General features: G+C 38.2%; 1 protein-coding gene across 3 annotated transcripts in view; it reads left to right on the plus strand.

The window, feature by feature from the left end:
* Nucleotides 1-21706, plus strand: part of daam1a (dishevelled associated activator of morphogenesis 1a) — a 116205-nt gene extending 94499 nt beyond the window's left edge. For all 3 annotated transcript variants that reach the window (XM_036594113.1, XM_036594114.1, XM_036594112.1), the window contains 9 exons: nt 4301-4385; nt 7447-7553; nt 9728-9816; nt 12064-12232; nt 12985-13092; nt 13203-13263; nt 13438-13569; nt 17975-18145; nt 19641-21706. In XM_036594113.1, the coding sequence (XP_036450006.1) occupies nt 4301-4385; nt 7447-7553; nt 9728-9816; nt 12064-12232; nt 12985-13092; nt 13203-13263; nt 13438-13569; nt 17975-18145; nt 19641-19850 (1132 nt within the window). In that variant the 3' untranslated portion in view covers nt 19851-21706. The remainder of the gene's footprint in view (nt 1-4300; nt 4386-7446; nt 7554-9727; nt 9817-12063; nt 12233-12984; nt 13093-13202; nt 13264-13437; nt 13570-17974; nt 18146-19640) is intronic.
* The last annotated feature ends 4394 nt before the right edge of the window (nt 21707-26100 follow it).

Genomic DNA, 26100 nt, shown 5'->3' on the forward strand with positions numbered 1-26100 from the left:
TAACTTACTGTTTGGTGTTCACTTAACTCTGAATTTTAGCTCAGGCACAAATAAACTTAAGTTAAAATTGCTAAACTACTAACTACTGATATTTACATTATTCGTACTAGGTACTTTTGTTTAGGGTCCTAAGGCAAATTGTGTTGAAATAACTAAAATTAACATTTTAGACTGTTATTTATCAAAAAAAATGCACCTACTATGAATTATTCAGCAACTACTATGAATTATTCAACATCAAACATGAATTATTCAGTGTCTACTATGAATTAATCAAATTAATTTGTTCAAGTTCAGCCTCTGCTATGAATTATTCAGTATCTCCTATGAATTTTTCAGCATCTACTATAAATTAATTAGCACCTACAGTAAGTTATTCAGCATTTACTATGAATTATTCACCATCTACTATGAATTATTCAGCATCTACTATAAAGTAATCAAATTCTTTGCAAAGAAAACAAAAAAGTCAGCAAATTTAAGTTGGAATTTTTTAGTGTGATGAAATGGCAGAAACACTGTGGAGCCCAATACGAGTCCCCTTTGTGTCACTCTGTGACAGTAATACAGGCTGAACTGGTGAATCTGAACACTACATCATTAAGATCATACTAGTTAGTAAAGCACTGCTTTACTAAAACTAATTATCTGTAATTATCTCTAAAATCAATTACATGAATTTTTAGCCCCTTAAAATCAGCATCAGCCACAACATTGTCATATCAGTCAGGCCCTAGTTTAAAGGATTAAGAGAGCCATTAAAATCTGACAGGAGGAAAGGTGGGCTTTGGTATTAGGCTTTGATTTTGTTTCTGGCCAACACAATCGACCACTATGGCAATATTAATCTAAAAGCTAATCAGCTTAGAGGTGCACTCAGCCGATCTAGTTCAGGACAAAATAGTGCTTCAGAATAAACTGCTGTCACTGTTCAGGGAAAAAGAGTCAAACCTCTATTTGATCTTAAAAGAAAAAATCTACTATGTATCTACTATGAATTATTCAGCATCTACAATAAATTATTCAGTATCTACTATGAATTATTCAGTAACTACTATGAATTATTCAGCATCTACTCTGAATTATTCAGTATCTACTATGAATTAGTCAGTATCTACTATGAATTATTCAGTATCTACTATGAATTATTCAGTAACTACTATGTATTATTCAGCATCTACTCTGAATTATTCAGCATCTACTATGAATTATTCAGTATCTACTGTGAATTATTCAGTAACTACTATGAATTATTCAGTATCTCCTCTGAATTATTCAGCATCTACTCTGAATTATTCAGTATTTACTCTGAATTATTCAGCATCTACTCTGAATTATTCAGCATCTACTATGAATTATTCAGTATTTACTATGAATTATTCAGCATCTACTCTGAATTATTCAGCATCTACTCTGAATTATTCAGTATTTACTATGAATTATTCAGCATCTACTCTGAATTATTCAGCATCTACTATGAATTATTCAGTATTTACTATGAATTATTCAGCATCTACTATGAATTATTCAGTATCCACTATGAATTATTCAGTATTTACTATGAATTATTCAGCATCTACTATGAATTATTCAGCATCTACTATGAATTATTCAGTATTTACTATGAATTATTCAGCATCTACTATGAATTATTCAGTATCCACTATGAATTATTCAGCATCTACTATGAATTATTCAGCATCTACTCTGAACTATTCAGTATTTACTATGAATTATTCAGCATCTACTCTGAATTATTCAGCATCTACTATGAATTATTCAGCATCTACTATGAATTATTTAGCATCTACTCTGAATTATTCAGCATCTACTCTGAATTATTCAGCATCTACTATGAATTATTCAGTATTTACTATGAATTATTCAGCATCTACTCTGAATTATTCAGCATCTACTATGAATTATTCAGCATCTACTCTGAATTATTCAGTATTTACTATGAATTATTCAGCATCTACTATGAATTATTCAGTATTTACTATGAATTATTCAGCATCTACTATGAATTATTCAGTATCAACTATGAATTATTCAGTATTTACTATGAATTATTCAGCATCTACTATGAATTATTCAGCATCTACTATGAATTATTCAGTATTTACTATGAATTATTCAGTATTTACTATGAATTATTCAGTATCCACTATGAATTATTCAGCATCTACTATGAATTATTCAGCATCTACTCTGAATTATTCAGTATTTACTATGAATTATTCAGCATCTACTCTGAATTATTCAGCATCTACTATGAATTATTCAGCATCTACTATGAATTATTTAGCATCTACTCTGAATTATTCAGCATCTACTCTGAATTATTCAGCATCTACTATGAATTATTCAGTATTTACTATGAATTATTCAGCATCTACTCTGAATTATTCAGCATCTACTATGAATTATTCAGTATTTACTATGAATTATTCAGCATCTACTATGAATTATTCAGTATCCACTATGAATTATTCAGTATTTACTATGAATTATTCAGCATCTACTATGAATTATTCAGCATCTACTCTGAATTATTCAGCATCTACTATGAATTATTCAGTATTTACTATGAATTATTCAGCATCTACTATGAATTATTCAGTATCCACTATGAATTATTCAGCATCTACTATGAATTATTCAGCATCTACTCTGAATTATTCAGTATTTACTATGAATTATTCAGCATCTACTCTGAATTATTCAGCATCTACTATGAATTATTCAGCATCTACTATGAATTATTAGCATCTACTCTGAATTATTCAGCATCTACTCTGAATTATTCAGCATCTACTATGAATTATTCAGTATCTACTATGAATTATTCAGTATTTACTATGAATTATTCAGCATCTACTATGAATTATTCAGCATCTACTATGAATTATTCAGTATTTACTATGCATTATTCAGCATCTACTATGAATTATTCAGCATCTACTCTGAATTATTCAGCATCTACTATGAATTATTCAGTATTTACTATGAATTATTCAGCATCTACTATGAATTATTCAGTATCTACTATGAATTATTCAGTATTTACTATGAATTATTCAGCATCTACTCTGAATTATTCAGTATCTACTATGAATTATTCAGTATTTACTATGAATTATTCAGCATCTACTATGAATTATTCAGCATCTACTATAAATTATTCAGCATCTACTATGAATTATTCAGCATCTACTATGAATTATTCAGCATCTACTCTGAATTATTCAGTATTTACTATGAATTATTCAGCATCTACTATGAATTATTCAGCATCTACTCTGAATTATTCAGTATTTACTATGAATTATTCAGCAACTACTATTAATTATTCAGCATCTACTATGAATTATTCAGTATCTACTATGAATTATTCAACATCTACTATGAATTATTCAGCATCTACTCTGAATTATTCAGTATTTACTATGAATTATTCAGCATCTACTCTGAATTATTCAGTATCTACTATGAATTATTCAGCATCTACTATGAATTATTTAGCATCTACTCTGAATTATTCAGCATCTACTATGAATTATTCAGCATCTACTATGAATTATTTAGCATCCACTCTGAATTATTCAGCATCTACTATGAATTATTCAGTATCTACTATGAATTATTCAGCATCTACTATGAATTATTCAGCATCTACTATGAATTATTCAGCATCTACAATGAATTATTCAGCATCTACTATGAATTATTCAGCATCTACAATGAATTATTCAGAATATAATATGAATACAGGCCATGTACAGCCCCCTCCAGAGTTTAAGAAGAGGTTAAAAAAATTACATATCTGAATGCACAATGCATTTATGACTAATGATCACATCCAAGAACATAACAATCTATAAAAGTGGACAAACATACATGCCGCTACTGTTTTTAGCTATGCTAATGTACTTTAGTCCATGTTTATAGGTAACAGTGTGTCATACAGTGTCAGAAACCACATAATGAAGTGTATTAGAGATACTGAACGACTCTACACGGCTTGAGACGAGTGATGATTTAGATATGCAGTTAGCACCATGCTAATTGCATTACTTTTTAGCTATGTTAGCCTTGTAGCTTCAGGTCAGAAACATGTCCAGATATGTCTTGGCTGATTGACTACATTTCGGGTGGTGTGTGTTTTTGGGGGGGATGGGTGTGGATTAGATTCCCTTTAACCCTTTCTGTTCATTAATTCCTGTCAGTGTCATTATGAGAAGAGGGCTGTGCCGAATGCATTGTATTGCCGCTCTCACTGCTAATAATCTTGTGACAGGTTAAAGTTGACCAACGATGAGATTAAGAGGGCCATTCTGACCATGGATGAGCACGAGGATCTTCCTAAAGACATGCTGGAGCAGGCGAGTCACATTCTTTAATATTTACTTACACCCACAATGCACTGAGTTGGATCATATCCAACACAAACCTGTTTTACTTCGGCAGCCTGATGTCACACCTTTCTAGTTCATGAGCAGCTGATACTGAACCTGTTGCTGCAGGGCTGAAATTCATCAGCACAGCATAGCCGACCTGGATTCAAACCACGTTCTGTCTGAACACTTACCGCTACACTGCCAGCTTATTAGAGCCACCTGCATTCACTGGCCATTTTATTGAAAACACATACTTTATAGGTCTACTATATACACTGATCAGGCATAACATTATGACCACCTCCTAGTTTCTACACTCATTGTCCATTTTATCAGCTCCACTTACTATATAGGTGCACTTTGTAGTTCTACAGTTACAGACTGTAGTCCATCTGTTTCTCTGATACTTTGTTAGCCCCCTTTTACCCTGTTCTTCAGTGGTCAGGACCCCCATGGACCCTCACAGAGCAGGTACTATTTGGGTGGAGGATCATTCTCAGCACTGCAGTAACACTGACGTGGTGGTGGTGTGTTAGTGTGTGTTGTTCTGGTACGAGTGGATCAGACACAGCAGTGCTGCTGGAGTTTTTAAACACTGTGTCCACTCACTGTCCACTCTATTAGACACTCCTACCTTGTCAGTCCACCTTGCAGATGTAAAGTCAGAGACGATAGTCAGCGACACTGAGGGGTTTAAAAACTCCAGCAGCACTGCTGTGTCTGATCCACTCAGACCAGCACAACACACGCTAACACACCACCACCACGTCAGTGTTACTGCAGTGCTGAGAATGATCCACCACCCAAATAGTACCTGCTCTGTGAGGGTCCATGGGGGTCCTGACCACTGAAGAACAGGGTAAAAGGGGGCTAACAAAGTATCAGAGAAACAGATGGACTACAGTCTGTAACTGTAGAACTACAAAGTGCACCTATATAGTAAGTGGAGCTGATAAAATGGACAATGAGCATAGAAACAAGGAGTTGGTCATAATGTTATGCCTGATCGGTGAACATTTGAATATCAAAATAGTCTGAAATGCCCATCTTTAGCACTGTGAGTCCTGATCAGTCCCAGTCCCAGAAGAGTTTCTGTGGGTGTTTTAGTCAATCAGAGTTTTCAAGTAATCAAACAATAGAGAATTATTTTGTGCAAAATAAGGCAGGACAGTCTTTAATCATGTCACATTATTGCTTCACACATGCGCTTGTCATATACTACAACGCTACTCACACATGCAATGTGCAGCAGTGTAATCAGAAAACTGGTGTTTTGTCCATATTATGCAGCGCCAGTATTAAGACATTAACATGCCACAGCAGAGACAGAAAACAGAAACCTTATGCCCTCATTTGTGGTCAGAGCAGATTGTTCATTTTAATAAAAGCTGATTACCTTTTCTGCCTGCGGTTTAATCAAACAGCTCGGCGCGTCTCGTACTCCTCGAGTTTTAAAAATCTCTCTTGATAATTAGAGCAGCAAGCAACCAACGCCAACGTTTCCAAAGGCGGTATAAAGGCAGTCAGGTTTTACTAGGCCTCTGAACACTGCTGCTTTAATCTGAACTCTAATTAAAGAAGCATTAAAAAGCAGCTGTAGTTTCAGGAACGGAATACTCCAAACTACAGCCAAACTACTCCAAACTTGCTGCTTTTAAATGGACCCAGTTCGCAGAGAGTATTAGAAGAGCCCCAACACTTGAGTCCAGGCTCAAAACGTTCCTATTTGAGCAGCTTTCAGCTCTGTTTAAAGACTGTTAGCATCTTTAGCCCCTTTTCCTCAGTAACGGCACTTTTTTTGCCCAAATCTGACTTTTTAATTTGATTCTTTAACTGTCCTAATTTTTAATGTAATGATTTTCTTTCTTAAATCTACTGTTTTAAATCATGTTTTTATTTATTTATTTCTCTCATTTACTTTCCTTTTTTTTTAAACAGCTCTTTATTTTCTGACTCTGTATTTTCTCAGTTGTAAAGCACTTTGAATGACAGCAGTGTATGAAAGTCGCTATATAAATAAACTTGCCTTGCCTTGGACGAATGGAGAGGTTAAAGTAGTTTATTATGCTGCCTTTCTTATATTCAGGTGAATTAGAGGAGAACAAAGAAAAACACCAGCCTTTGCCAGTGTTTCCCAGCTGTTCTATGGGTTAAAAGTGGTCTCTGAACTTTTAACCTTCTTTGAGTGCTCTGATGTGTAATTTTTTGTTATACAGGCTGATTCAAAAAGATTCATCCGATTTCAAAATGATTTATTTCAGTTGTAAATCATTACAGATCAATGCAGTAAACTGTAAATGGTTTAAATGAGCATAAAGTTTATTATGTAATTGTACAAGGTCTCAGTATGAACCTCCTCCAGCTGTACAGACAACATCAACACCATAGTCAAACTCATCCCATACTGGATTGAGCGTGTCGGGTGTCGCTGCACTCACGGCTCTTTCAGTGCGATTTCGGAGATCATCCAGTGTTGTGGAACCAACGACAAACGCTCTGAGCTCTTGGAGCTTCACTGACCACGAAAATCACACTGCACAGTTATGACGGATTCACTCTTATTGAAGTGGAGAACGCAGAACGCTTTCTGCTCAGGGGTCTCATCTCCTCTCAGACTGAAGGGAGACATCTTCCGGTGGCCGTCAGAAACTCTATGACCCCCTCTTACAATTGGATTGTGATTGGTTCCTAGGCGCTTCATGGTAAAAATATGGCACTTTGAAATCAGATGAATCTCTTTGAATCACCCTGTATTTTGCTGTGCTCAAACGTTTCATCAGTGTTTTCAAGAATATAAGACCATTTTGGTTGCAGATAAATAACATGGTGCTGATCCTTTAGAAACTTCACATTTCATATAATTAGTGTCAAACTAAATAAATCTAATATTAATATGTAACAGTAATCTCAGGGCAGATAACTAAACAATATGATAATATATCGTTTTGCATTTTTTAACTTCTCACAATGTGCGCAGAGTTAAATAAACATGTAGAAATATGAAGCAGGTGGTTGACAGGCTGAGGTTTTTCCTCCTGTTGTGCAGCTGCTGAAGTTCGTTCCTGAGAAAAGTGACGTGGACCTTCTGGAGGAACACAAGCATGAGCTGGACCGGATGGCCAGAGCTGACCGCTTCCTCTACGAGATGAGCAGGTGCGGCGACAGCGTTTGTCACACATCAGCACAGTCCACAGCTTTGTTCTCATAATAACATTTTTAATAGGTGATGTATTTAACCCCATAAACTGCAGCCTGATTATTCGCAGGGCTGTAACAATACAAATCTCTTCATGTTGAATACAGTTTTCAGTTGTGAGGTCAACATTCAATTTTCAATATTTTATTATAATGTCTTAATTAAATACGACATTTAAGAATGTAATCAAGATTACAGAACTGAATAATTATAGTTACTGAATAATTAATAGTAGACACTGAAAATTAATAGTAGATACTGAATAATTCAAAGTAGTTACTGAATAATTTATAGTAGATACTGAATAATTCATAGTAGATAATCAATAATTCAAAATAGTTACTGAAAAATTCATAGTAGATACTGAATAATTATTGGTTACTAAAAAATTCCTAGTACTGAATCGATCATACTAGTTAATGATTCATTCATAACAGTTACTGAATAAGTTATGGTATATACTGAATAATTTATAGTAGTTACTGAATAATTATTGGTTACTAAAAAATTCCTAGTACTGAATCGATCATACTAGTTAATGATTCATTCATAACAGTTACTGAATAAGTTATGGTATATACTGAATAGTAGTTACTGAATAAACAGTACGCTTGTAGTTTAAGGGGTTAAAGTGTTCAGCTGAGTTTTTGGTCTGTACAGCTTCAGGAGGAGGCAGGAATAGAGAGATTACACTGACAGCTCCAGTAAAGCTCAGCAGTGTCTGTGTTTGGCTCAGTTGATCCTCGTCAGCCGTTAATCAGAGTGGAGCTTCTGCTGTGAGTCTGAGAACCAGCAGACAGAAAGTCAGGCTGAGTGATATAAGACGAGCGTACAGAGCGGGACGTGAGGGAGGCGCAGGTGCTGTTGGCTCTGAAGCACTGGCATCTTTTCTTCATGGGAAAAGAGCCTCCCAGCCAGGAAGAGGAGGAGATTCCCAGTAATGTTTCTGCTTTATCCCAACAACATCGCCATGGAAACGGCTCAGATGAGCTTTTACTGCCGTTAACCTTCCAGACGTTTCATTTCAGAACTTTGCTGATTGCGTTAAATCAGTTTTATGGTCTCCGAGCAGCTCGAGACCGACCTCTGTCAGCGAGCGCAGGGCCTGGTAAATGTTTGGGGACACCTTCTTTTGAAAATTAAAATTTCTTGCTGTTACTTTTTTAATTAAGTAAGAAAAAAAAATCTCTGCAAAGGTTTATTGATCATAAATCAGCTCTGCTGAAGCATTGTGTACACTCTTAAAAAGATGGTCATTCAAGGGTTATTTTATAAAGAACATGGTTCTACACAGAACTCAAAGAACACTCAAAGAACCCAATATATATATATATATATATATATATATATATATATATGTGTGTATATATATATATATATATATATATATATTGTATTATATATATATATATATATATATATATATATTTTATTGTTATGATGTCAAGCTTCTAACAATAGAAGAACCCTTTTTGGTGCTATGTAGAATGCTTTGCAAAAAGGTCCTATATAGAACCATCTACAACACATTCTCCATCAATCTGAAGAATCCTTTCACGATGCAAAGAGCCCTGGAATCATGCAAAGGGTTCTTTGAGTGTTCTTTGAGTTCTGTATAGAACAGATTTATCTTTACTAAAGAACCCTTAAAGAATCTGTTGTATATGTTTCTAAATATTTTATTTTGAAAAGGGTTCTATATATATAGCACCAAAAAGAGTTCTTCTATTGCTACAATGTCAAGCTTGTAACAATAGAAAAACCCTTTTTGGTGCTATATAGAACCCTTTTTTAAAAAGGTCCTATATAGAATCATCTAAAGCACATTCTCCATCAATCTGAAGAACACTTTCCCCATGCAAAGAACCCTTTAATCATGCGTAGGGTTCTTTGAGTGTTCATGATTCCATATACAACCATTTTCCTTACTAAAGAACCCTTGAAGAACCATCTTTTTAAGTGTGTATGTCCGTTTTCAACACTCAAATGAAAACAGGCTGATTTGAATTAAAAAATGTGAAAACCTAGGTGTCCCCAAACTTTTGGTGAGCCGTGTATCTTATTAATTGTGTGGGGGTTGAACCATTTTGAAGTGCTATTGTTCTAGATAAATTCTGTCTCAAACCTGCAGGATCAACCATTACCAGCAACGGCTGCAGTCTCTCTACTTCAAGAAGAAGTTTGCAGAAAGAGTCGCGGAAATCAAGCCGAAGATTGAAGGTATGTTGCCACTCAAAGTGCTGATAACTGGTTCTGAACCTTTTACATCTTTTGGGATTTTTACCCAATTTTCTCCCCAGTTTTTAGTCGTTTCCAATTCCACCCGCTAGTTAGGACTCCCCCAATCACACAATACTATCAACGCTAGGAGGGTGAAGGCTAACACAGGCTTCCTTCGAGACCTGTGAAACCAGCCACCGCTTCTTTTCGAACTGCCGCTCACGCAACGTCACTGGACAGCTGAACGCGCTCGGAGGAAAGCGCCAACCGCCAGATCTGTTACGTCAGCTAACAGACGCCTGCGCTGACTAGCATCAGGTTAAGTGGTGGGGGGAGAAGGAGGGGCCATCCTGCCCACCCAGAGAGAGCGAGGCCAACTGTGCTCTCTTGGACTCCCGGCTACGGACTGTAGCATCACCAGGGATCGAACTCGCGATCTCCCTGTTGACAGGGCCAACGCTTAGACGGAGCCCCAACCTTTAACATCTTCATGTCTCTAGATTTCCTAAAGCTTCCCATCTCGGGCCGGATTCACGAAAGTGTCTTAAGAAAGAAAATCTTCCTAAATGTGTTTTTTCTTAACTTCATTCTAAAGAAATAAGTTATGATAAATTGTTGTTCTTCAAATAACTTCTTAAGAATTCTCTTATTTTCTTTTCTTAACTGTTTTCTTACGAATCATTCTAAGAACATATAAGAACAAGTGGTTTTCTTGAAAATACTATGTTCTTAAATGTTTTCTTAACCTTAACGACAGACTCACACTGTCTCAGGCTGTGAGAGTTGACGAGGTGAGCATCTAAATTTATCTCGGACGCTGCCTCTGCTGCTCCTCATCCTCGTCCGTCACCCCATCCATCCATCCATCCATCTATCATCTAAACCGCTTATCCTTCTGGGTCGCGGTGGGGTGCTGGAGCCTATCCCAGCTGTCATTGGGCGGAAGGCAGGATACACCCTGGACAGGTCGCCAGTCCATCGCAGGGCAGACAGACAGACAGACACATTCACACACTCATTCACACCTAGGGGCAATTTAGCACATCCAATTGGCCTGACTGCATGTCTTTGGACTGTGGGAGGAAACCCACGCAGACGACGGGGAGAACAGGCAAACTCCACACAGAAACAACCCTGGTCGTCCCAGCTGGGAATCGAACCCAGGCCATTCTCGCTGTGAGGCAACAGCGCTACGCACTGCGCCACCGTGCCGCCCTCCGTCACCCCACAATTATCTGGCAACCCTAATCTCTAATGGACTTGATTGTCAGTTCTGATCCTGCATGACATGATGTTACATATAAACATGGGCAAAAAGAACATTAGCGTTGCTAAAAACATTCTTAAAGCCTGATGTTTGGCTGTATTTTAGTTCATATTTGCACATAACACCATACAGTGTCACAAACCATATAGGCAAATCTCAGACTATGGTCCAGTCCCATTTCATATTTTTAGCCCTACCCCTTGTTTTCGAGTGTCACCCTAACCCCTTGGATCTGAGGGTAAAGTTCAGCTCCTCACTGCTGGGCTTTAGTTACATTTAGGGCATCATATGCCTTCAAAGAGGGGGCAATTATTTATTATCACCCACCCCTAATTCTTCAGTGATATGAGGCTGAAGTCAGATTCTTGCTCGATTTTTTCAAATTTAAGGTGGAATGGGAAAATTTAGCCAGCTAGTTACCGAGACATCAGCATAGTACTAGTGTTTTTTTTCTGCTTGTTATGAAAAAAAAGACCATAGTACAATAAAACGACATTAAACTAAAATAATACAATGATTATCGTATTTTTAACAGAGAAAATTCTCACATTTGTGGGTTTCTTTGGTCTCTTGTGCTCCATCTTGCTGGTTTTTCATCTTTCCTCAAAACCTCCGTTCGGAGGGCCATGTATCCCTTAACACTTCACCCTACCCCTCTATCTCAAAGAGAATCGGGACACCCTACCCCTAGACATGAACAGGCAAAACGGAGGGGTAGGGCTAAGTGGTAGGGGCGAGAGGTGAAATGGGATTGGGCCTATATTATTATGCAGTTAGCACCATGCTAACTTGTGGGCTATAAGCTTCCATTACTTGTTAGCTACGTTGTCCCTGTAGATGCTGTGCGGAAAGAAGCAGACTTCAGATACTAAACATTCCTCGGCTAACAGGCTACATTTGGAGTGAGGGAAGAACAGTGGATTAGTGTAGTTCTATCACTTTAACACTGAATGAACGATGGCTGTGTTTTTGTTTTTCAGCTCTAAGCACGGCGTCTAAAGAGGTGCTCGAGAGCCGTAACCTGCGGCAGCTTCTGGAAGTGGTGCTGGCTCTGGGGAACTACATGAACAAAGGCCAGAGAGGAAACGCTTACGGCTTCAAGGTGTCTTCACTCAACAAGATCGCTGACACCAAGTCCAGCATCGACAGGTAAGAGTGACCCCAGAGCTCAGCAGAGCGGATCACTGATAACTGACCTAGTGCAGGGAGTCCAGCGATGTGGGCTGCGTTGGCTTTTGGCCTTGGTGGCGCGAGCTGTTCTCATGCTGTGTTGAGAGCAGAAGCTGCCTCAGCTTATACACTGATCAGGCATAACATCATGACCACCTCGTTACTACGCTCATCGTCCATTTTATCAGCTCCACTTATTATATAGGTGCACTTTGTAGTTCTACAGTTACAGACTGTAATTCAGTGGTCAGGACCCCCATGGACCCTCACAGAGCAGGTACTATTTGGGTGGTGGATCATTCTCAGCACTGCAGTAACACTGACGTGGTGGTGGTGTGTTAGTGTGTGTTGTGCTGGTCTGAGTGGATCAGACACAGTCAGTGCAGTCATTTATCATTTGAGCTGCGTTTTTAATGTATGAAAGGTGCTATATAAATACACATTTATTATTATTATTATTATTATTATTATTATTATTTAGCACCCAAAAGGTTACTTCTGTTGTTAAAAACTTGACATCGTAACAATAGAAGAGCCCTTTTGGGTGCTATATAGAACCCTTTTCAAGAAGGTTCTATGTAGAACCATCTACAGCACTTTTTCTCAGGCTCTTTCTCAAGAACACAGTTAAGAACTAACTAAAGAGGATATTGGAGAACGAGGCCCAATACTCGCCTTTTATCACCAGCGTTTCTGCCCCGATGCTGATGCATCAGTGTGTTTGTGTGCAGGAACATCACTCTGCTGCACTACCTGATCACCATCCTGGAGCAGAAGTACCCCAAGGTGGCGCTGTTTCAGGAGGACCTGCAGAACGTTTCAGAAGCGGCCAAAGTCAAGTACGCTCCTCTAAGAACAGCTCCCTCACTAGGAAAACTGTCAGAATCATCGTCTTGATTTAAAGTGTTGAGTCTTTGTGTTCAGCCTCTCTGTGTTCTCTCTATTTTAGCATGACTGAACTGGAGAAAGACATTAACAACTTGCGCAGCGGCCTGAAGAGCGTGGAGGCAGTGAGTCATTCTCATATTTTATTTATTTTACGTTATAAAGTTTTTCTCCCTGAATGTCTCCGTATGAATCTGCGTGTCCTCTGAAAGCGTCTGATGTGAAATCAGATTTAAAAACTGAATTTCTATCCTTCTGTGTTTATTATTGGCTCTTTAATTTGTTCTATGTATGTGCAGGAGTTGGAGTATCAGAAGGGCCGTCCTGCAGACTCTGGTGATAAGTTTGTGTCTGTGGTCAGTCAGTTCATCACCGTGGCCAGTTTCAGCTTCTCTGATGTGGAGGATTCACTCCAGGAGTCGAAGGAGCTGGTAAGAGAGAGCACACTGACTCAAATGGGGAGTGAAAATGCCCTGAAAATAATGATGATAATAATAATAATAATAATATAGCACTTTTTCAAACAAAGTCTCACAAAGTACTTTACAAAAGACAGAAATTACAATTGCTAATATAAACAATTAAAAGAAATGCAAAACATGCGAACAGCAGAGTTAGAATCATGTTGTCATGTTAAAATCAAGACTAGAATGTGTTATTATAATATAAAGTTACTGGACACTTTTTAGGTCCACCTTCTCTGTATCTACACACACAGTGCGTTTACGTGCGCTCAATAATCTGATAACTGCAGAAAATCAGATTTTGTCATTAATCCGATCAACACGTTTACATGCTCTTGAGTAATCAGATAATGGGGAAACTCCAGGTCTACATCAGTCAGACAGTAATGAGATTTCTGCTTTACAACCAGCCAATAAACTCGCAGAAGAAGACGCGACGTAAACGTAACGTAAAACTGAAAATATGAACTCAAATCATCTAGAAGATTAAGAATATTTACATCCTTTATTTCGTGTTTGGTTTCAGCGTCGCTTCAACAGTGTTTTGCTGCGTTGTGTGACATCCACCGTCTGATCTCGCGCATGCGCAGACTGGGAAATCCGTAGAAATCAAAGTAAGAGTTTACATGCACTGAGAAATCGGATGACTAAGCTAAAATCCAGCTCTCTTTATCGGATTTCTTAATCGGAATCTAGATCGGAGTATGGTGTTTACATGACCATTTGAATAATCAGATAACTGCAGAAATCCAATTATGATCGGATTATTGAGTGCATGTATACGCGCTCATTGTCAGTTTAATCAGCTCCACTTACCGTGTTGTCGCTGTTCAAAGAAAAACAATTATCTACAAAATATTTACAGGAGGAGGCAAAAACCCTCTTACCTTTCAATGTAAGTCAATGTAAAGAGATTTTATTCTAAGTGATTTTAAAGCATTTCTATTGGTCCATTCACCATGACATTTTCACACAACGTACAGGACGGCTGGGGTGTTGAAATGATGTAGAAACATAAAAATCAACAAAAATGGAGATACGTGGTTTTCATTGGACAGCATCAATATATAGGTGCACTTTGTAGTTCAGCAATTACAATTATCTGTTTCTCAGCGTAATTTGTTGGTAGTGATGTACTGGAGTATCCTTCATGCTTTCCTGTCATCCATTATCCTTCGTGCACGTCTGACCTAAAGAGAAACGGCAGTAGATGAGGAAACTACCGCCGAACTGGGCATCTAATCCTGTCCGAATAGGGCTCATGCATCACAATATCTCAAATTTCACCAGTTTAATCTGATTATTTTGGTAAGATTCAGAGGGATGTTTACAAATACGCTGAATACATGAATGTATCTGGAGGAACTCTTTGCACTGTAGTGGAATATAGACAGTAAAATCCACACAATTTTTTTTTACATATGAAAACAGCCCCAAAATTTAGCTTGGCCAAACGCATAAGAGCACACTTCATTGAATAGTATTATAATTGATTCTAACACTTACATCAATGCATTTACCCTCCTTATTGACTGATATTTTTCTATTACAATCATGAAAATGAAGGCAGAAAGACTGAGGTGTCACTTTGTTTTAAGGCACACATACTGGGAGTTTATTAAGGTCTTATTATTTTCTCAGTAAAGCCCAAAGTGAACATTTCTAAACAGATTATTGACTGTGTATTAAGCTTTATTCATTATGACCTGTATTAGTACATAATTGCAGGTCTTTGTGTAAAAATCACTATTAATTGCATTATCAGCTGTAATAATGCACAATAAATACTTTGTTAGGACATTGTTATGCAATTTATTGAGCATGTATTATTAAAATAATATATATTAGCGAAATAATTTAATAAATTTACATATACTTTATGTAAGTTAACATCTTAGTGTATAATTGTCAGAATTTGATTCATATAGATTTTAGGTAGTGTTAAGTTTGTAGTTTTATTGCAGTTCAGTACTTAAGAAATAATAAGATTTTAATAATCACTAATACTTAAAGATGTGAACCAAATTCTAAAGTGCAGTTTTAGTCATGGAACTTTTATATGGAGCACGTACTGACATATTAGTGAAGTATTCAATCTTTTTGCCGACCAAAATACTAATAAATAGGCCTGAAATGTGTGATTAAACTTGTAAATTTGTGATACATATTGACTTACTGAAAACTTTTTCATATCTAATTAGTAATAACTAAACGGCACTTTTAAATATGTGTTGAAATTAGTGACTTATCTGATTGACTTATTAATAAACTTGTAAATAAACCTATAAATAAATGTATTAACTCTACTGCAATCAACGCCAGAAACCACTTGATTCTATCTAGAACTTATAGTTACCAAATGCTAATTTTTACATTTATAGGATGTGAATCTATATAATAATTCATGCTCAATGACTTGCATGACAAGCGCTTAACAAAATGTTTATTGAGCATTATTACAATTAATAATGTAATTATTATGTGAATTTCACATAACAGACCAGGAAGTATGAACTAATACAGTTTATAGTGAATAAACCTTAATTCACCGTAAATACAACATTTAGAGGTGTCTAATTTGGGCTGTACTAACCAAAGAAAAAGACCTTAATTAATTCCCAATAGGTTATCCTTAAAATAAAGTTTGAATATGAGTGAAAATCTGGAGTTGGTCAGTAAGAATGGTGATGTGAACGCAGCCTGAGACGGTAGTGCCCGCGGTTTATCGGCGAGGCTGGACGCAGTAAAGTCTGTAACTCTATATCTGGGTCCTTAAACCTGGGAACACACATTAAAGTGAGTTTGCTTTGAAGTGGATGTTAAAAATTTTGAAATGTGCGCTGCTCCGCCCCTCACAGGCTCGAGTGGTCCTCATTGTAGGAGTTGAATCACTGCTTACATTTGGATTTATTGGCCCCTCCCTGCCTACGTGGACATTGGAATCACTGAAAATACTCAGAGTTAATGTGTAACTGGGGTCAGACAGAGAGATCCATTTCAAAGGCAGCTTTGGCTCAGTTTTAGCTCATGAAGGACCACATGGAACAGATTTGGCTGTAGAGTAACAGCTGCACTCATGTAGCCCATAGAATGGCCCCACAAGTTTGGGGACACTTTGTCCTCTTTTCACTGTAAATTTATTAATAAGAAGAGTTTTCTCACTTTTATATTTCAGTTAAAGAAGAATTCAGTGTTTGAGATGTAAACAGAGAGATTCAGAGTGGTTTGGTGTGAAATGGTTCAGATGTCTTTACAGTGGTGGTGATAGGAACCAAGGGGTCGCCATGACAACACCACAAATATAGACATTTTATTTACTATCCAGAACCACCAGTGAACCTACACGAGTCTTCTGAGTTTATATGGAATGTTGATAGACAGAAGATAGATGGATGGATAGATAGACAAATGGATAGATAGACAGATAGATAGATAGATAGATAGACAGACAGGTAGACAGATAGACAGACAGATAGACAAATGGGCAGACAGACAGACAGATCGATAGATAGACAGACAAATGGATAGATAGACAGACAGACAGACAGACAGATCTTCTATTGCAGCAGATAGAACTTTATTGATCCTGAAGGGAATACATTACATATACTTACTATGCAGAAAATAAAAAATAGAAATAAAAATAGACATAAGTTGAAGTATAAGAGAGTAGAAATAAAAGTATATCTGTTTGCATATTTACATGGCAAATAAGAGAGATTTGTTGTATTTACATGAGAGCAGGCGCTGAGTGGTATGAGGTCTAAAAGCACAATGAGTATAGACAGAACTAGGAGATGCAGCAATATGATGGTAAAATGGTTGAAAATCTGAAATTAAAGGAAATCTGGATTAAAATCACTCCACAATTATTACCGTCAGACTGTAAAACTACACACACTGCAGATTCATACTGGATTAAAATCACTCCACAATTATTACTGTCAGACTGTAAAACTACACACACTGCAGATTCATACTGGATTAAAATCACTCCACAATTATTACTGTCAGACTGTAAAACTACACACACTGCAGATTCATACTGGATTAAAATCACTCCACAATTTTTACCGTCAGACTGTAAAACTACACACACTGCAGATTCATACTGGATTAAAATCACTCCACAATTTTTACCGTCAGACTGTAAAACTACACACACGGCAGATTCATACTGGATTAAAATCACTCCACAATTTTTACCGTCAGACTGTAAAACTACACACTGCAGATTCATACTGGATTAAAATCACTCCACAATTATTACTGTCAGACTGTAAAACTACACACACTGCAGATTCACACTGGATTAAAATCACTCCACAATTATTACCGTCAGACTGTAAAGCAGCTTTTCTTCTCTCTCCAGTTCCAGAAGGCGGTGAAGCACTTTGGAGAGGACTCCAACAAAATGCAGCCTGATGATTTCTTCGGCATCTTTGACCAGTTCCTGCAGGCCTTCACTGAGGCCAGGCAGGACAATGAGAACACCCAGCGAAAGAAAGAGGAGGAGGAGCGCAGGGCACGCATGGAGGCTCAGGTATAGGCTTACAGTTAGAGGCATCATGCAGGGTCACTGCGCTGACCTTCGAGTTCTCTCTCACATGTAAAATCTGGCAATCTGAACAAAGAGGTGGTCAAAGTGATAGAAGGTCTTTTTTAAGAGTATAGAAGGCTAAGATTTCTATGCCTACACCCTTGAAAAAGATGGTTCTTCAAGGGTTCTTTAGTAAAGAAAATGGTTCTATATAGAACCATGAACACTTACAGAACCCATGGCATGAGTAAAGGGTTCTTTGCACCATGAAAGCGTTCTTCAGATTGATGGAGAATTTGCATGAATGTACTATAGATGGTTCTATAAAGAACCTTTTTGAAAAGGGTTCTATTTAGTGCCCAAAAGGGTTTTTGCTATTGTAACAATGTCAAGCTTGTAACAATAGAACCCTTTCCAAAAAGGTTCTATATAGAACCATCCACAGCACGTTCTGCATCAATCTGAAGAACCATTTCTTGAAAAAGATGGCTCTTCAAGGGTTCTTTAGTAAAGAAAATGGTTCTCTATAGACCCATGAACACTCAAAGAACCCTTTGCATGATTAAAGGGTTCTTTGCACCATGAAAGCATTCTTCAGATTGATGCAAAATTTGCATGAATGTGCTATAGATGGTTCTATAAAGAACCTTTTTGAAAAGGGTTCTATTTAGCTCCCAAAAGGGTTCTGCTATTGTAACGATGTTAAGCTTGTAACAATAAAAGAACCCTTTCCAAAAAAGTTGCTATATAGAACCATTTACAGCACATGCTCAGTCAATCTAAAGAACGATTTCTTGAAAAAGATGGCTCTTCAAGGGTTCTTTAGTAAAGAAAATGGTTCTATATAGAACCATAAACATTCAAAGAACCCTTTGCATGATTAAAGAGTTCTTTGCATCATGAAATGGTTCTTCAGATTGATGCAAAATCTGCATAAATGCGCTATAGATGGTTCTATATAGACCCTTTTTGAAAAGGGTTCTGCTATTGTAATGATGTCAAGCTTGTAACAATAGAAGAACCCTTTTTTGGTGCTATATAGAACCATTTACAGCACATTCTCAGTCAATCTAAAGAACGAGTTCTTGAAAAAGATGGTTCTTCAGGGATTCTTTAGTAAAGAAAATGGTTCTATATAGAACCATGAACACTCACAGAACCTGTTGCATAAGGGTTCATTGCATCCTGAAAGGGTTCTTCAGATTGATGCAAAATTTGCATGAATGTGCTACAGATGGTTCTATATAGACCCTTTTTGAAAAGGGTTCTGCTATTGTAATGATGTCAAGCTTCTAACAGTAGAACCCTTTTTTGGTGCTATATAGAACCATTTACAGCACATTTAACATTTAATCATGCAAAGAGTTCTTTGAGAGTTCATGGTTCTACATGGAACCATTTTCTTTACTAAAGAACCCTTGAAGAACCATCTTTTTTAAGAGAGTACAGCAGTCACTGAGGTTGACCAGCTTCTCTCAATGCCTCTGTTGTTCATCAGCTGAAGGAGCAGAGGGAGAAGGAGCGCCAGGCTCGGAAAGCGAAGGAGAACGGCGAGGAGGGCGGGGAGTTTGACGACCTGGTGTCCGCGCTCCGCTCCGGAGAGGTGTTCGACAAAGACCTGTCCAAAATGAAGCGAAACCGCAAGAGACCGAACAACCAGGGCGCAGAGACCAGCAGAGAGAGACCCATCACCAAACTCAACTTCTGAGCCGCCTGTGAGTAAACACTGATACAACGCCGCCACCCGGTGGTGGAGCCCAGGAACTACAGCTGTGTCAATTTCTCTTATAAACTCTAGATTCGACTTGAACTTTGTGGACATGATTCACGTTGTCAAAGCACAAGGAAGAGTTACCATTAACTCTGATCTAAACTGGAAAGCACATCCACGGTGACACTTATCTGTGCTGGCTGCCAAAATATCTTTTGATTTTTTTTGTTTGTTTTTTTCCCCCAGTATTTCTGTAAACATGTCCATACTGAAAGTGTTGGTCTGCATTGAGTTCAGCACCGATTTCTATGGTGCTGGTACATTGAAGTTGGCGGCTCGTGAAGATACGGAGGGATTCCCGTGTTTGGGAATAAAGGGCTACGTTCCATCACACAGTACAGCTGGGATCACAACTGGTGCTGGATTATTGAAACCTCCTCATAAATCATAATGGTCATTACAGTGGGCAGAAATTAAAGGAATATCCCAAAAAAATCGAACCTGATCTTTAGTTTGTACTGTAAGATCGGTTATTTTGTAAAAGAACAGATTCTAAACTCTTTTATAATAATAGTCAATGGGTAGTTGCTGCATTCTGTGAACAAACCTTTGGATTTTTTGACTGTGTAACAGAACTTTTACATTACAGCCATTCGAATCTATCAATTACAGGTGTTCGGATGAGGCTGAGAACCTGTTCTTAACCCTCTATTGAACAATGTTGCCTCAGGGCAACAAACTCATGTCCCTCACTTTACAATAACATTACACATATTTAAAGACAACGATAGTGTTAACAATAAAGGGAAGAGTTTGTGTACGTCAATAAAAAGCATGTGCTTGGTCATACTATCTCTGTAAACCACTTTTTAAATCAATTTTTTTTCATGAGATTTTGCAGAAATAGATTTGTTGCCTAGAAGCAACACCCTGCGACAGTGAAATGGATTAAGCCAGGTCTCACCACTTCAGGGAACACTGCTCTATATCATTTCTTCCCATTGTCGCACAATGTTGCCTCAAGGCAACGTACTCCAAAAGGACCCCTGCATTTTGAATTTAATAATCGGGTCCGAAAAAATAAATCAAGGACTACTTTATGCAAGAAAAGTGAATTGATTTTTTTTTAATTGCTCTCATAATGCGCGCAGTAGAGGGTTAAGAGGTTTCATCCAACTTTACATCACTGGAGTGACAGTAAAAAAAAAAGTAGTTGTGGTTACTTTCACTTTTCCGAGACTTTTTTTCAGCTATTCAGAGATGTTGACTCGAGTCGGTGACTCGGACTTGGGTCGCATGCTGACTGACTTGCAACTTGCACTCATTAAATTTAGCCTGGGGACAAAAACACATGTAAAACTGGTTAAGAAGTAGGAACGCCACCCCTAATGCTACGGTCACGCGCACTCGTTACTGCAGTCTCGTCAGCAGCGTCAGGTTTGACACGGCTTTAAATAACCAGCCGTCATCATAGAAGAACCTTCAGCCTCAAGAACAGAACTAAAGTGCTACACACGGTAAATGCAGTGATTAAAGCAAAGAGGCAAAACAGCTTCGAAACTGTCGGTCAGTCTGTAGTTTGTATAGCAAGAATGTAGCAAGTATGCTAACTAGCGTAGTAGCTAATTTAGCTTGTTTTTGTACATTTCGGATCACATTCCTTTGCATGATTAAAGGGTTCTTTGCATTATGAAAGGGTTCTTCAGATTGATGCAACATTTGCATGAATGTGCTATAGATGGTTCTCTACAGAACCTTTTTGAAAAGGGTTCTATTTAGTGCCCAGAAGCGTTTTGCTGTTGTAACCATGTCAAGCGTGTAACAATAGAAGAACCCTTTCCAAAGAGGTTCTATATAGAACCCTCTACAGCACATTCTCCATCAATCTGAAGAACGATTTCTTGAAAAAGATGGTTCTTCAAGGGTTCTTTAGTAAGAAAACTGGTTCTAAATAAAATCATGAACACTTATAGAACCCTTTGCATTATTAAAGGGTTCTTTCCATCATGAAAGGGTTCTTCAGATTAATGCAAAATTTGCATGAATGTGCTATAGATGGTTCTACGTAGAATCCTTTTAAAAAGGGTTCTATTTAGCACTCAAAAGTGTTCTGCTATTATAATGATGTCAAGCTTGTAACAGTAGAAACCCTTTCCAAAAAGGTTCTATATAGAACCATCTACAGCACATATAAAGCTCCATCAATCTGAAGAGCCATTTCTTGAGAAAGATGGTTCTTCAAGGGTTCTTTAGCAAAGAAAATGGTTCTATATAGAACCATGAGCACTCAAAGAACCCGCTGCATGAGTAAAGGGTTCTTTGCATCCTGAAAGGGTTCTTCAGATGTTTTTTGTAAATTACAGATCACCTTTAGAACGTAATAAAACTTCAGCTGGGTAATTGTTGCTTTAGCTATCTTGCATATTTGCTCTACAAACTACAGACTAACCAACCATTTCAAGTTATTTTGTCTTTCCTGTAAAACTGTGTTCACTGGGGCTCCCAAGTGGCGCAACCGTCTAAGTGTTGGTCCTGGTGATGCTACAGCCATCTGTGGCCGGGAGTCCAAGAGTCCATAGAGCACAACAAGCGCCCCGCTTTGGGTGGGTGAGATGGCCCAGCGCAGGCGTCTGTTAGCTGACGTAACAGAACTGGAGCTTAGTGTTCTCCTTCAAGCGTGTTCAATCACGTTGTGGTAGCAGCAGTTCGAAAAGATGCTTCACAGCTCTCGGAGGAAGCCAGTGTTTGCCTTCACCCTCCTAGTGCTGGTGGTATCGTTGGAGAACTTGTAGAGAGGAGAATCATCACCGTGTAATGTCTTCCAGGTTTCTCAACCACTAGAGGGCGCTCCCGAGCGAGTCCAAAATGAATGGGTTGATATTGAGCATTTGAGTAAAATCATAGTTTATAAATACTTAAACATTTTTAATGTAAAAGAATTCATTCATTTCCTGAACACAGAGCAGCATAAAACATTTAACACTGCTGTTATATTTTTAAGAGCTTTTAAACTTGAGTTTAAAACGGCGCCTCATGTACATTCATGATGTCAGTGAGCGCGAACAGCCAATGAGCTGCTCTGCTCGCCAATCAGCACTCAGTAGCAGTAATGTTAGCGTCCTGCTGCCCAAATCTCGTTTGCTGTAGAAAAAAGGAAACAAACAGGTAAGATTTCTTTGCTTTTTTAGTGAAATCCATCCTTCTGCTTTCTAAAATTAAAGGAAAGTTCTGGGCGAGTGATTAGAAACTATTTTACTTTTTGTTTTTAGCCGTTGAGTTCCATTCACTGGCGCCCTCTGGTGTCTTGCAGTCCTGTTTTTGATACAATGAGGGAAATAGGAAGTGGCCAGGATCCTCATAAACCGGCTCTGGTATTGGGCGATTGGGGAGTCCTAACTAGTGGAACTGGATATGACTAACATTTACAGCTTGTAGCGCTTCAGTTCTGTTCTTCAGACTGAAGGTTCTTCTATAATAAAAGTCTCGTTATTTAAAGTCGTGTTGAACCCGACAGGTTTATTGTTGGATTTACATTTCAACAATGTAAGATAATAACAGATAATAACAAAACTAAACTAAAATTCTCTACTGAGACTCAGACTCGCACCTCAAAGATTCGAGTCTGACTCATACCTCAGAGACTCGAGACTCGACTCAGATTTGCTCCCCAGAGACTTAGACTCAAGCCCTAGGGACTCGAGACTCAACTCGGACTTGCACCCTAGAGGCCCGCAGAGACTTGACACGGACTCGAGACTTGACTCAGAATCAAGCCATAGTGACTCAGACTCGACTCTGACTCGGCTTGCGAACATCTCTGTCTATCAGGCAGGAACCTGTGTAAGCTCGAATTACCAGATTTTTCTGTTCTACAAAAACGTTTTTAAACTTGTTCACGGTAGAATCAGCGACTGCCCATTGGCTGCTACTGTAAGTGTGATTTGAGTCAAGAGGCTTTCCGTTCCTCTTACAGTTCTGAGAAGCACGTCAGCGTTATCATCTGTGGTGATCTTGTTTTTTGTTTTTTTGCTCTAGAACACTTGACAAAACTCATGAAGGGCTTTTCGATTAACTGATGAGTTTAATCAGGTGTGTTAGATTAGATGAATCTATCAGGAGCCGCTGAGTTAAAGCCTTACTGAATAACACTGTGCTGGAAATAAAGCACAAGCCAAAATTTAAACTCTCTTCTGGCTTTTCTTAATGATCTCTGAATGTTACAACAGGCACTTAGATGCAGTTTATCAATCAGAGAAAAAGTATCCTTAGTTTAAAAGAGGTTTAAAGGGAAATTCCACCAATTTTTTAAAACTTTCTATGAAAAAAAACAGTGTTTGAGATGTAAACAAAGTCATTCAGTGTGGTTTGATGTGAACTCGGGGTCCACCAGTGAACCTACACGTATTTTCTGGGGTTTTATATGGAATGTTGATGATAAAATAGTGATAAATCTGAAAATGATACGTTTTCTTTGGGGACTATTTTGCCTCACGGCGCCCTGCATATTATGTATCCCTCCACCATGAATAGATTTTAAGGCCAAAATTTTCTCAAAGCTATCGTAAAACAGTGTCTCAGTCATCAGGCAGTGAATTCATAACCATTTCATGTAGAAACTTTCTGTGAGGGAGCTTTTAGAGGTGGACGTCTGGTTCCTATCACCACCACTGTGAACAATTCTGACTCTCTAGAACGGAGCGTTTCACACCAAACCACTCTGAATGACTCTGTTTACATGTTAACCACTTCGTTATGCAGAAATTTTGAAAAATCAGAGGAATTCCACTTTAAAAAATGCTGAAAAGTGAGCCCTCCCTAAATAAACACTGTGGATTGCTGGTCAAACTCTATGCAGTTTAAACAAACCAAACTATTCTGTGTCGTGCGTGTAAATCCCTGTAATCTCTGTATTTGTGTTTATGACTGTAAATATGTAAATATGACCATCCTCTGTTTATCCTGTCCTAATAAGTTGTTCAGAGATGTTAACGCTCTGATAATTCCCTGTTGATCAGATGCCACTGAATCCTTTTGGACTGATAAGTCTGTAATAGTTTCCTCTGTTTGTGGGTTCTTTCAGAGTTCTCTTTATTTAAGAAGACCTTTGTTTCTTTTGGATGTGAGACAGATAATCAACAAGAAAAAATAAACTCACAATGTTCTTGGAGTTTCCTTTTTTCTGTCTTTTGTTGTGTGATTTCAGTCTAAATGACCTTTATTGGCCGGGCGACCGGGGTCCTTTCTGTGTGGAGTTTGCCTGTTCTCCCCGTGTCTGTGTGGGTTTCCTCCGGGTACTCCGGTTTCCTCCCACAGTCCAAAAACATGCAGTCAGGCTGATTGGACATGCTGAAATTGCCCCTAGGTGTAAATGTGTGTGTGATTGTATATGTATGTCTGTCTGTCTGCCCTGCGATGGACTGGCGACCTGTCCAGGGTGTATCCTGCCTACCACCCAATGACTGCTGGGATAGGCTCCAGCTCCCCCCCACGACCCAGAAGGATGTGACCTTTATTGCTGGTGCCACAGTGCCACCTACTGGGCACCATGTTAAATGAACAGTTGGGCAAAAAAATTGCATTTATACAACTGTCCTTTACGCCAAACTTACAAGAGTGTGTGGACAATTCAGTCTTCCAGGTGGCTGCTACTGTTTTTAGCTATGCTAATGTACTGTAGTCCATGTTTATAGATAACAGTGAGTCATACAGTGTCAGACACCACGTAATGAAGTCTATTGGAGATTATTGAACAGCTCCACATGGCTTAAAGCAACTGTGTGATGGTTTAGGCCTCCAGTTAGCATCATGTTAATTGGTGGGATATCAGCTCCAACTACTTACCAGCAACATTAGCCTCATAGCTCGAGCTAAAACTGTAGAAGGAGACTTCAGACACCAAACATGTCTTGGCTGATCTGCACTGTAAACTGCAGACTTTTCATGATTTTTAAAACTTTTTTCGTATAACAGTGAACATATGATAACACAGCACTGTTTAATGTAAATACTTTCAGTTCATAAGTACTTTTTTGTTCACCAGATCACCTCCGAGAGTCTCTGCCAGTCTGATGACGCCACTTTTTTTACGCTGGGGCTGAATCTGAACAGGTCCCTGCTCCCTACATAATGCACTATGTAGGAGTTTAAATACTGGATCCTGCAGCACAACAGAGCAAAATACAGCTAAAAATGGTCATTTGGGCTTCATCCACATCCACACTCGACAAGCAGTCACTATCTGACAGCA

This window comes from Colossoma macropomum, unplaced genomic scaffold (genome assembly GCF_904425465.1).
Source record: "Colossoma macropomum unplaced genomic scaffold, Colossoma_macropomum, whole genome shotgun sequence".
NCBI classification, from domain to species: domain Eukaryota; kingdom Metazoa; phylum Chordata; class Actinopteri; order Characiformes; family Serrasalmidae; genus Colossoma; species Colossoma macropomum.